At 42.1% G+C, this 13,420-nt stretch overlaps 1 protein-coding gene across 1 annotated transcript in view; it reads left to right on the forward strand.

The window, feature by feature from the left end:
- Positions 1–2,418: 2,418 nt before the first annotated feature.
- The window catches only part of LOC146712785 (uncharacterized), a 30,310-nt gene continuing 19,308 nt past the window's right edge, over positions 2,419–13,420 (forward strand). Inside the window, exon 1 of the mRNA XM_085444429.1 lies at positions 2,419–2,671. Within this exon, the coding sequence (XP_085300555.1) occupies positions 2,635–2,671 (37 nt within the window). The 5' untranslated portion in view covers positions 2,419–2,634. The remainder of the gene's footprint in view (positions 2,672–13,420) is intronic.

Here is a 13,420-nt window from a genome sequence, read left to right on the forward strand (position 1 = left end):
CCCAGTCGACCATCATGGCCTCCACAGCACTACACAATGCAACAGAAAGGCCTTCATCATCTGCTGAACCACCTCTGAACCACGACGCTCTCCCTGCATCTAAAAGCTGTTAGTCAGGATGAGATGCTGCTGTGATCGCTCACAATTTACCTGTGAGACCTTTGTAAATATTGTCTTTGTTTCTGGAGGAAACACCTTTAGTCTGTTTGTATTTGGAGTGCAGATCTGGGGGTCCATCACTTTAACCTGCACACGTTTAGTTATTGAGTGTAGTTGATGTTTGGCAGCATTTTATAAGTGACAGTTCATGAACGGTGAAGGAACAGAGGACGCCTGACCATCCTACCTGTGTCAGTAAGAAGACTTTCATCACAACTTCACAACTTAACACAACTGAAACCTGAATTCAGTGTTGCATAGTTTACTAACAGTGTGTGCTGACACTGAAGTTAGCAGTTTGTTTCCTAAGAGCTGCTGGGACAAACCACAGTGAGCGGCTACAGAGTTTAGTTAAGGTGGTTCTAACATGTGACCTGTTGAATTATTTACAGGGATTTATTTTTCATTTAAAGCATCATTTGTGAAGTTTTTATGAAGTTTACTTCTTTCATGTTCTTTGTGTAACGTTTAATGTAATTTCCAACAAGCAGACCTGTGATCACTTTGACTCAGTATGATGGATTGTTTGGATTTGTCTTTGTTTCTCTGGCTTTTCTTGTGTGTCTTTGTATGTTGGATAGAGTCATGTGACCTGCCCATGGACGACACATGGAAATGAGCAGTTTAGCTCAAATCTGGCAGGTTTCCATCTTCTACTGTTTCATATTGATTTTATTGAAATGAGCCATCCTGTTAAATAAGTGAAAATAAAAACAACTGGCTAACTTTTAGTCTGATCCAGTTTTTTTCTTCTTGAGTGAGTGTTTACATCTCAAAACGCTCGCTCACAGCTTTTCATCATCCTGTTTCAATGAATAAAACAGGTGTGAGGTCACTTCCTTTGGGTGGAGTCAGCTGCTGGTCACCTTGAAACAAACACACAGCTGTTCCACTTGTCAGCTAATCAGCTTGTAGCATATGCACAGTTTACAGAACCCCTTTTCTGTAAATTTAATTAATTAACCTGCTAAGCAGATAGCATATGATATGAATACCACTGTACTTTCAAAATATACAAAGTGATTTGTAGAGGGACAAGCAAAATTTACTCTTTTAAACTCTGCCAAATTAAAAAAAAAAAGACTAGTTTGTTTGTTTTTTAAAGTACAAGCTTACTGGTCAGAGCTAAAGTCCTACACAAAACTTTTTGCTTTGTCTTAATTTGAGGCTAAAAGCTGATTATCTGAGCACCAAAGATTTGTTTCTAAACCTCAAAGTAGATGCAACATGTCATCAAGGTTAAAGAGTTTTAGGGGGAAGAAAACTATTAGAACCACAACGCAGAGCGACTTTCCTTTTATTGAGTGGTTTTCTTTTTTAAACACTCGTATTAAGAGGAAATGCAGCTTCTGTTGCGACGTGTGAACATCTTTCTGTGTGCAGTTTAACCTCTCCACTAGTGCAGACCTGTGCAGTCTTTTTTAGTTTCTCTCATTTTACGGATACAGTTTGTTTTTTTAAATAGAGCTAATCTCAACATCGCCATCACACATTCAGACTGTTTGACTTTCATTTAGAACTCATCACTTCCTGTTTTTCTAGGATTCTTTGTCCTGGGCTCAGAAAGAACAGCCTTCATTATTTTGACCATTTAGCGAGACCAACAGCAACATCACAAGTCCTTCATTCCTTTTTTAATGTCTTTATTTGAAGTTTACTGATGTGTTTATTCTTTCTGGCTTCTTTTCAGATGTAGTCTGAACCACTTTCAGTTTGTTGAAAATTGATGGATCCTTAATGAATGGGCCTCAGAGCCGCCCTCAGTGTCTAATGTGGACACAAAGTTTCAGGTTAAATGCACAAATGAGGTAAGTCCTGTATTCATCCTCGTCCTCTGCTTCTGTTATTATTCATCCAGTCTGGCTGCAGACCTTAGGTTTAGTAGTGCAAAGGATAAACATCCTAAAGGTCAAAGTTCGGTTCATTTTATTGATAAAGAGATAAGAGTGTGTTTTACAGGAGAATGTGACATGTCATAAAAGTTGGTGGCAGCAGCTGAACTCACAGTGTTAGTCCTGTAAAACACTCATATACAGTATTATTATTATGAGTATTTATTGTATGGACTCTAACTGTAAACTCAGTGAAGGGAAAATATTTTAGCTCAAACACCAAAATTCATTCAAATTAGATTTTTCCTCCACACGATTCAGATTTTATTGCTGGCTTCTTCATAAAGTTGGATCTGACTTCAGTGTAAATGACCTTTGTCTGATGTCTCTTATTTAATGAGCTTGTTTCTCCTGCTTTTCCTCACTTTCCTCAGTCTGCCCCGATCTGATCGAGGTTAAAGTTTCTGTTGGAATGATCTGAGCAACAGACGTCCTCCCTCACTGAAGTGTGAAACTTTGTGTGGTTCACAGTGTCAGTGTGAGCAGTGTGAGAGTGTCAGTAGATGATCAGCAGAGGAAAGTGAAGCTGCTGTGAGCTGATGTCCTGAAGGGCTTTTAAAGAGTCTCTGAGTTTGACAGGAACATGAAGATGTTTGTGGTGTTTGTGATCCTCCTGCACGGTAAGTACACCTTCCTCTCTCTGCTCTCATCATCAGCTTTTCTTTCATCTCTCTCTCTTTAATGTGTTGAAGTGCAGCAGGAGGAGATTTCCATCAAACACTGGATTCTGATTCAGATCAAACTAACAATCCAAAGCAGCAACTTTCAAATCTCTGGATTCTTCTTGGTGCCTTTCAGATGAGCTCATGTTACAACTGGTTTTCCAGTCAAAGCACACAGATCAGAATACACAGCACTTGGACTCTCGCACACTCTTGTTGGTAGCTGTTTCATTCAGCCTGATCTGTATATATAAACTTTGTCAAACACCTGTGATATAGTTATTTCTAATCATCCCTGTAAAAAGAACAGTTGGCCCACTCTGCTGTACAACATTGCTTCAGTTCATTGAGGTTTTTGGACATTTGTTTATGCAAAGCTCTCTCTTAGTTCCACCACAGCATTTCAGTTGGGTTATGGTCTGGACTTTGACTGACCCATTGCAAAATCTTGATTCTTTTCTCCTTCAGAGATTCAGACATGTAGATTTGCTGGTGCACTTCCTCCAAAGGACATTGTTCCAGAAGTCATGTGACCTGTACTGCCACGTTTAGAAAAGAAGCTTTGTCCTCGTAGACTTCTGCAAACTGTGTTTATTTGTAATACAATTTAAGAGGCAGTTGTTTGGTTTGCTTGTGTTTGTATTTGTGCCAGGACCACCTGTACATTTCACTAATAATGTTTTGTGCATGAATTGCACATCAGCTTTAAGGGTTTCTGTGCAGCAGCTGTTACAGCTGAACTGTTTGATCATTACTTTTGACCTTTTCAGCTGTTTAATTATACATTTCTGATTCAACAGGATATTTATTTTTTTATTTTTTCTCCTTGCACAGTGGTCATCTGAGTGGCATCTCAGACTTCAGAGGTCAGAGTGAACGTTGAACGTCGCTTCACTCAGACATTTACATCAAAAACTGTTGAACAAACCAGGAGAGAGAGAAACCGAATCTTTTCACACTAAATTTTTATTCTCTGCTTAACGTTTTGTTGATCAGGAGAAGCAGGATTAGGATCTTGGGCAGAGTTTAACCCTCCGTTGTGCGTTATGTGAAGGAGCTCCACTTGTTTCTGTGGTAAATTAAGCTGCAGACCTTCAGATTTTCCAACATTGGCTTCGTAGGTTAGTTTTCATGAACCCTGTTCATTTTTGTGGTTGGTCATATGCTGCCATCATTACACCAACACTGCATCAAAAGTCTGGTCCCTTTCAAAGGTCCCTCAGGTCCCGCTTACATGGATAGACTGAGTGTAGAAGTTGCAGATAAGGTAACCTGCATTCCAGCACGTGGATGCTGACACAAACTCAAAGCATGCTGTTAATTTGTCTTTCTGCTTGTGTGTCCTTACAGTTTCACAGCATGCCCTGGCTGTGGTGGTGGAGGTGTATGAGGAGGCAAAGTCTGTTCTGCTGCCCTGTCAGTACTCTGGTATTATTCCTGAGAAAAATCCCACAGTGATGTGGACTCGCAGTGATCTCAGTCCCACGTTTGTCCACCTGCGACGAGAAGAAGGTGATGATCTCAAAAAGCAGAACCTCCGCTACAGCGGGCGCACATCAATGAGGCCTGATGCTCTGGAGACTTCAGACTTCAGCCTCACTCTGAGAATACCAGACCTGATTGACAGCGGCGTCTACACCTGCTCCATCAGTGATGGGAAAGAAGAAACGGGACAGAGAAATGTGCAGCTAAAGGTCAAAGGTCAGCAACTGATTATTTAAAAAACAACTGCTTACCACATTTATGAGAAAATACAGGGATTTAATACAGTTATTATTAAAAAAAGAATTTCACACTGTACTGAATGAATTAGCTTTTCTGGTTTACGTTATTTTCACTCATTAAAAGGTATAAAATATCAACTGCACAAAAATATACTGCTATAATGCATCATGTTACTTTCTCATATTATTTGTGGTTTGGCCACTGAAATGATTTAGATTTTTGCTTTGCTTTGTTTTGGTGGGGTTGTTGTTTTTTGCTTTTTATTTCTTTTCCAAACACCTGATAATAACCTACACTCCTAGAGAGCTAAAAGCATTTACATTGCACATCATGCATCCATCCTTGGAAAGCACAGCTGGTTGGTTATTATCATGGTTATGGTCTGTTTATACTGTAGGTGAACTGCTTTCCATCAAACACCAGGATTTGGTACTGGAAGACCTCCAACTGAATAAAATACATATGCTTTCATTAATTTTGAATACTTATCAGCAGATTTAACCACAAAAACAGGGGGCAAAATATTTTGTGTATGAATTGCCATTTCTTCTTTTCACCTCGAGATGGTCCAGGACACCCAGGCTCAGGCGACCGAGGACCCTCAGGATTGGGTTTAGACAGATCGGTACCCTCATTTGGTCATGCTGTCTCCTCTGACAAGCAGGGCTTGCAAGCAGAGACTTGGGCAGGGCAAGACCAAAAAAAGTTTTTGTGTTGACCAGGGCAAAAGCTGACACCAGGGACCCAGCGTCAGCAGACAAAATCTGTTACTAGCTTGGACCTAGATGCACCTGATTCTCAGGTTACACAGGTTTCTCAGGGATCTCTGATTGCTCCTGCTGGGGCTACACAGGGCTCATATCCTGTTTCTGTTCCTCACCCTGAGCACCTGCTGATGTTAGCACAGGCAGGGCCCACCTGTAGCCTTGGGCTGTCTATGAAAGAAGCTGGTGAATTGGTGCAAGGGTGCGGAAGGAGACAGAGGGCAGCCTGGCTATTGGTCTGGTGATAGGGTGGCTGGCCACAGGTTAGGCCAGCCCACCCTCTTTACCAGAGACTAAAGTGGAGATGGGGCACAGTTGTAAGGATGTGGAGCCAGAGATGACAGGTGAGGTGTGTCTAGATGGTGGGTGGAAGCTGGGACTATTCCTGCAGTTTTTCTAATTGGTGTGTGTTATCTGGCTTCATAGAGCTGGGTGTCATCTGCATAGCCGTGAAAATGTATGCTATGTCTTCTGATGAAACTGTCTAAGGGAAGCATGTGTTAATAGAACTGGTCCTGGGACTGAACCCTGTGAAACTTTGCATGAACAAATGAGTGACTATTAGATAGATATGATTCAAATATGATTAATAAATGGTAGGACGTCCTTGAGCACTCTTGCAACTCTGAAACCTGCTGCTGTCTGTCATGTTGTGTTTGTTGTCCTCTCAGTCTGTCAGGTGGAGGTGGAGGAGGGGGTGGAGTCTGTCCAGCTGCCCTTTATAAATACAGAAAACCTGCCTGAAGATGCTAAAGTAGAGTGGAGACACTATGAACCATTTAGGACCGTTTATGTGTATCAAAACGGCTCTGACCAGCCTGACAAACAGGACCAAGTTTATGTGGACCGAATACAGATGAATGAAGACCTGCTGAGAACTGGAGACCTCAGTCTGACCCTGAAACAGCTCACAGAGAGAGACAGTGGAGAATACAGATGTGAAGTGGACAGCACACAGATCTACAGATACAAAACTGTGCTGCTCAAAGTCAAAGGTAGGTGTGTGTGTGTGTGTGTGTGTGTGTGTGTGTCTCCTCTGCAGGGAGAGTTCAGGTCCAGGATCAAACAGGGGACATCAGGAACAGAAGCAGCTCCATTGATCCGACTCCTCTGATGGCTGATCAATCAGTTTGATCTGTGTGTTCTTTGATTATTGATCAGTGATGTCAGAGTGGAGTCAGTGTGATGTTGTTGTTGTGTGTTTGAGACTTTTAGTGTCCATGAAGGTCTCTGCTGCCGTAGATCCTCTGAACTGTGACAGAGGTCTCACTCTGGAGGAAACTCTCAGCACTTTCCAGCAGCTCCTCCATCATGGAGGACGTTCCCTCACTGTAACAGGTGGAGGAGAGAGCAGAGGAAGCACAGGTGGATCCTCTGAGGAAGAGGAGCGTTCCTACAACCACATGATCACATTCAATTCAATTCAATTTTATTTATATAGCGCCAAATCCCAACAAAAGTCGCCTCAGTGCGCTTTATATTGTACAGTATAACCTATAATAGATACAGAGAAAAACCCAACAATCATATGACCCCCTATGAGCAAGCACTTTAGTGACAGTGGGAAGGAAAAACTCCCTTTTAACAGGAAGAAACCTCCGGCAGAACCAGGCTCAGGGAGGGGCGGGGCCATCTCCTGCGGCCTGTTGGGGTGAGGGAAGGAAAACAGGATAAAGACATGCTGTGGAAGAGAGACAGAGGTTAATAACAGATATGATTCAATGCAGAGAGGTCTATTAACACATAGTGAGTGAGAAAGGTGACTGGAAAGGAAAAACTCAATGCATCATGGGAATCCCGGCAGCCTACGTCTATTGCAGCATAACTAAGGGAGGATTCAAGGTCACCTGGTCCAGCCCTGACCATATGCTTTAGCAAAAAGGAAAGTTTGAAGCCTAATCTCAAAAGTAGAGATAGTGTCTGTCTCCCGAATCCAAACTGGAAGCTGGTTCCACAGAAGAGGGGCCTGAAAACTGAAGGCTCTGCCTCCCATTCTACTTTTAAATACTCTAGGAACAACAAGTAGGCCTGCAGAGCGAGAGCGAAGTGCTCTAATAGGGTGATATGGTACTACAAGGTCATTAAGATAAGACGGGGCCTGATTATTTAAGACCTTGTATGTGAGGAGCAGGACAATAATGAATTACAGTCGTCCAGCCTGGAAGTAATAAATGCATGAACTAGTTTTTCAGCGTCACTCTGAGACAGGATATTTCTAATTTTAGAGATGTTGCACAAATGGAAGAACGCAGTCTTACATATTTGTTTAATATGAGCGTTGAAGGACATGTCCTGGTCAAAAATGACTCCAAGGTTCCTCACAGCGTTACTGGAGGCCAAGGTAATGCCATCCAGAGTAGGAATCTGCTTTGATACCATATTTCTAAGATTTTCAGGGCCGAGTACAATAACCTCAGTTTGATCTGAATTAAGAAGCAGAAAGTTAGTGGCCATCCAGGTCTTTATGTCTTTAAGACATTCCTGCAGTTTAACTAATTGGTGTGTGTTATCTGGCTTCATGGACAGATAGAGCTGGGTGTCATCTGCATCCTGTTGGCTGTAATGTTAGGGTTTATAGAGCACATCACATTCTGTACTGAGACTAAACATCTTTTAAACACTTATTTATTAAATCCACACTATGCTTTACAGAGAGCGATAAATCTAAGTTTTTTAGAGCAAGGCTCCATGATGTAAATCAGCCTTAATACATGTAGTGTAGTGTTTCATGCCCACTTTGTGTTGTTTTGAGTTCGTCTATGGACATTTCACAAATCGCTACAGGCAGGACTATGTGAATAAGCACTCATCATGTTTGACATATTTTTATAAGGACGCTTACAAACATGCACTATTCTTCTTAAATAAATCCCAATAAATGTATCTTGCTAACGTTTAATGTTCTTCTTCTGTGGTGTTTGTGGTCTAAACAACACCCCTGAACCAGGATTTGAGGCTTATTGAGAAAACTTCAACTTCTCTATTTTATTAAGGTCGTACACATCTTGTTGGAGTATATCGCCATGGTTACTGAAGCTGCAGCGATAATATGATCTAGAGAGGTTAACGTTTGAGATTAGACATCAAGGGGTTCAAAACCACAAACTGGACTAATCAGATCTCTGGGAAAGAGTCTCACTCTTCCTGGGGGAGGGTCTGCAGGTTTAAGAGCATCTAAATTCTTTATCTGATGAGGATAAGGAAGAAATACACATTCTCAGAGAGAATTTATTCTTGATTTTTTGATGGCTAAAATTTTAAAGCATTTTTGTGGTTCATGAACATCAGGAAGAATTGCAGAATGTGAAACTGAAATTACTGCGTCCAGATGATCAGAAATCATTTGTGGGATTTCTTTACCTGGGTTATTGAGCATGCATCGAGTTTTCCTGTAATCCAATGTTTTTCATAGTTTGGTGCATCCGAATCATTTGATGGTAATGAGGTAAATAATGAGCCGACATTTTCCTCATGACACCAGCGATAAGCTCTGGACCCTCATTTTACCTGAACACGCCTACTGCTGATTCAGGAAAAATGTCCACGTTACCTGGTGAAAGTCACACTTTGTAACATGCGGTGGAGACGACGCCAGCTGCAGATGTGTGCAGGTGGATAGCGAATGAGCAACAACTTCTAACTTTCCACAAGTACTCATTTATTTCAAATATCAAAAATAAAAGCGCCAGCTCTACCACACACGAGAGCACACTAGTCCGCGCATGTAGCCGCTATGACTGGTGGACCTAAATCTTCACCACCACCTCTTTATACATACAAGCAGAAAGGGGAGTGAGCGGGTCAGCGCTCAGGGCACAGAAACTAAGCTGGCTTCAAACACCCTTTATTTTCATAAGAAAACACAGCCAGAGTCACAAATACAAGTTAAAATTCCCCGTATACAATAAGAATAGTGTTTGCAACCCGCTAAAAACCCTGCTGGCAGAAATAACTATACACTATTAAAACAAGGCTAAAACATGTTTTCCATATGCTAAAATTACCCTCCCATAGTCCCATAATCCCACAGTCCAGCCACACATGGGCGAAGGGTCCTTATCTGAAAGAGACAGGAGAGGAACTTCTCTTCCGGTATGGTAAAACTCGCCAGCAGCAGACCAGGGAGGAGGCTCCTTTCGCAGACCTGTCTCCTCCTGACAGCGCGTCGCCGCACAGTCCCGCCCCACTCCACACTTGAACACGGCCTCCCTCGTCTCACCGTCAGATGCAGGCAGAAGGGAATCCCTGCCCTGTTGTGCATTGCGGCCATCGCCACCCACTGTTGCTGTTCCTGCGTTGGGACTGGATCGCCGAACGACTCGCGGCACCCCACAGTCAGGCAGCAGTTCCTTCCACACACGTGCGGCCTTGCACGCGTTCCTTTTTCTCCTGCTCACCTTTCGTGCGTCACTCCTCTCTTTGTCTCTGCGCTCACTATCCCCTTTAACAGGTCAACCTGGCGGCTGATAGGCCACCTTGGGGAACGCCCCCACCTCACAGGTGCCTACAATTGTCTGTTTAGTCCAGTGAATTAAAGGAACATGGTACAACATTAACACACATAATATAAATATGAGGATAAAACCATGCCATTGTAATGTTTTATCGTAAGTTTAATCAATAAACAAGTTCAGGGCGCTGAGAGTTTAGTTTGGAGATAAGAGGTGTTTGAGCAGTGCAGCTCCCTCAGATAATACATATGCCAGTGAAAGTTAGTGATGTGCGATACCACTGATTTCCTTTCCTATCCGATACCAAGTACTTTATACAAAAAAATCGTATTTTATTTATTGTATCTCAAATTATAGCATCATAATGATTACAGGACATCAGATTACTTGTTCTTATCACTTAATAATGCAGAGTTCATCATATAGAAATAAAAAAAACTAGAGAGACGCGATTCGTCTCAACATACGCGCCTCATATTCTGTGATATGATTTACTTTGAGGTGTTTGACATGTTGCCACAACCAAACATGCCAACCCTCCCGATTTTTCCGGGAGAATCCCGGAGCCACCATTCTCCCGAATTTCCACCTGGACAACAAAATTGAAAAACCATATTGCAGAGTTCATAGCGTGGCTGAGCCAATTCCAGTTTCCAACAATGGCTGCAGCTACTTAGTTTTAATATCACTCTTATTTCTCTTTCTGGGTCGCAAAAAAAAAAAGAACTTTTAACATATTTTCAGGTGAGAATGTAGCTGTGGAAACTTCAAATATCTGAGCCGACACATCGTCTTCAAACCCCCGCGGTCTTTCGCTACTCGGGTTAAACATGATGTACAAGTCACTTTGATAACTTATAAATGTTATTGTTTGGCTTTTTCAGTGTTTTATTTGTTCGTGAGTAAATCGGTTTGGCTGAGATTAAAGTTATTAGATTAAATTTAACTTTATTAATCCCTCGGGTGGATTCCTCCGGGGTTTTCACACAGCTGAATAAACGTCAAACAGAAAACTAATTAAACAGAAGTGTGAGACGGTCGAGAGTTTACGTCAGTGCCCGGTTATATTTTAGATAGCAAGGAGCAGACGGCAGAGTTTCACTCCACCGAGGGAGCTCGTGACGTACTACGCGGCTTTCTTTAGACCCTGAAGGGCGGTCCTCAGGTGGAAGCAGCCTCTGGACACCCCCGCCAGCCAATAATAGGCCGGCCAATAATAACAGTGACATTTAACGTATTTTACCCGATAAATAAACCCTGTAAAATATATTTATCCCCCCAAAACAGCCCTTTTGATTGTCTCCCTAATTCTGAGGTCTCAAGGTTGGGAAAGTATGGCCACAACTAGTGATGGGACGTTCTGTATCGAGGCTTCGGAGCGTGTGTCGAGTAATGAGGGGGCGTTTCCGCGAAGCGCGTATCGAGGCTTGCTTCATTTATGGGAGGAGCTGAAAATGATGACGTCCGAAGCCTCGCTGCCCGGCTGTACCACGTGACTGGTTCATGAAGTGGTTCGAACTTTGCCGCGAGATATGACAGCGATATAAACCCCTCAGACTTCATTCAAAATGTGGGTGTTTGATGGAGAGTTGCGGTTAGAGAGAGTTTGGAGACCGTTTGGAGGTTTATGAGAGTGAGGAGAGAAAGTCAGGAGAGAATGGAGCCAGCTAAGAAGAGGAGGATGTCCTCCCCTGTGTGGGAACATTTTGATTTTATTCCTCCCAACAAGGTATGTAAATTTCTACAGAAGATGTATTGTCATGATACTGATGCTGCAATACAATTTATGTTGAGCTGTCTGTACTTTTGTACAAGGTGAAGTGTTTGCTATGTGCCAGGGAGCTGGGATATAACAACAACACCTCATCCATGCTTAGGCACTACAGAGCTTTACATGAGAATAAGAGGAACACCGATTGTGGAGCAAGACCAGGTGAGCCATCAAATGCAATGATAATATAGGATGCAGTAATGTTACTAAATGATATAACAATATTATACAACTGTTATAAGTTACGTGTGTGATATTTATATTTGTGCTTTGTCTTTATTGTCTTTCCTCAGGAGAACAATCTCAAATAGATGAAGACCTGGTCAGCATGGTGATTGAGGACTCCCAGCCATTTAGCATTGTGGAGGACAAAGGATTCAAAAGATTTGTTAAATCATTAAATCCTAGCTATGTTCTCCCCACTAAAAAGGACGTAAAAGCAGTGAAAATTTAGTTTTTACAGAATAAAATGTGAACAGGCAGGACTGAGGCTCAAAGCCTCAGTGTGTAGCTGTCCATACCTCAACGTTACAAAAGCACAACTACTGTCCACACCCCAACCACACCTCACCTCACAGTAAATGATCATTTCCATTTTAAGCATTTCCAAATAATCATTTCCCATACTGCCAGTATAAATATACACAGTATACTGCATCACTACAATATAGATGTTTTACACACTCCTTTTGTTGTTGACATTTACAGGCTGTGTGCAAAATGCCACACTCTTCAAATTCATGCCAGCTATTATTTTTACGTCCAGTAGGTGTCCTGCTAGAGCAAATGAAGCTTCATGAAGCTTTGCACTGGAGTGAACCAATTGGATGAAAAGCTTCAGTGCTTCATGGGGCTTCATCTGCCCATCACTAGCCACAACACCTCACTCTTGGGGCACTTTTTTGCCACATGTATCCAAACCACGTCTCAGCTGTTTGTGGAGGTAAAATATGTCCGCACAGTTACGCTCAGCCATTGTTGTGAGCGCGCGCGCCAAGGGGCTGCGAGACATTTATACGGCCGTATTTCGCACATGACTATGAAAGGCGGAAGAAGAAGTAGTTCCTTTGAATGTAGACAATCCGAGTGTTATAGTTTCTTTCCACTGTGTTGCTGTTAATGATAAACTATAAATTAACCCTAAATTACTAAAAATATCGATATTTTAATGTGAGAATCGATTCTAGAACATCAATGATTGGTATCGGAGGAATCGATATTTCAGGATCGATCCGCACATCATGAAAGTAATAACCAGTTAACCTGGAAGACAGGACACTGTTGTTCACGTGAAACCGAAAGTAAACAGTATAGCTGGTGTTACTCCCTCCACTGTCTTTTATCGACGGCTCCAAATGAGATATAAATCCCCAAATATTAAGAGCAACAATGAGAAGTATTTGGATTTAACTGGTTGCTGTTTCTTGCAGGAGATTGAAGATGCTGCTGTTGCTCCTGCTCCTCACGAACGGTAAGAAACTCTTATATACTATATGTAAACAATGTTTATCTTGCACTCAGACCGAAGTTTTATCGCACAGGTATATACACGCAGTGTGTGAAATTACCGATGTAATGATGGCTTTATTTGTAAGAGAGCGAGGGGTGGTGTGAGAAAGTCTGGACCGACTTTGTGTTGAAAGTTTGAGCCTGGGAGAGGCTAACTAGCCGTGCTAAGCTAGCTCGGTGACACAGGTCATGGCTGCAGATCTGAGATAAAAGGCTTTATTGACAGGTCCGATAATCCTTTATATCACAACATCATTCTCAGACAGGTGACAGGAACATGCAGTGAAGTGGCCATCTATATCTGCTATTGTTACCGAAGTGTGACTGACTGGAATGTTAAAATCGAAAGCTTTTCTTTTTTTTGTTCAGAACTGTGAGGATTGTTTATTTCCTGTTTAATCTCGCAAACTACCACTGATGCGGTAACCGGAACTGATTCCCTCTGAAAAGTTTGATTTCACCGCAGCGTTTCACTAACTTCCCAGAA

Source organism: Copadichromis virginalis, linkage group LG3 (assembly GCF_057382275.1).
Source record: "Copadichromis virginalis isolate Kocher_CV1m ecotype Utaka linkage group LG3, C_Virginalis_male_GT1.1, whole genome shotgun sequence".
NCBI lineage: Eukaryota > Metazoa > Chordata > Actinopteri > Cichliformes > Cichlidae > Copadichromis > Copadichromis virginalis.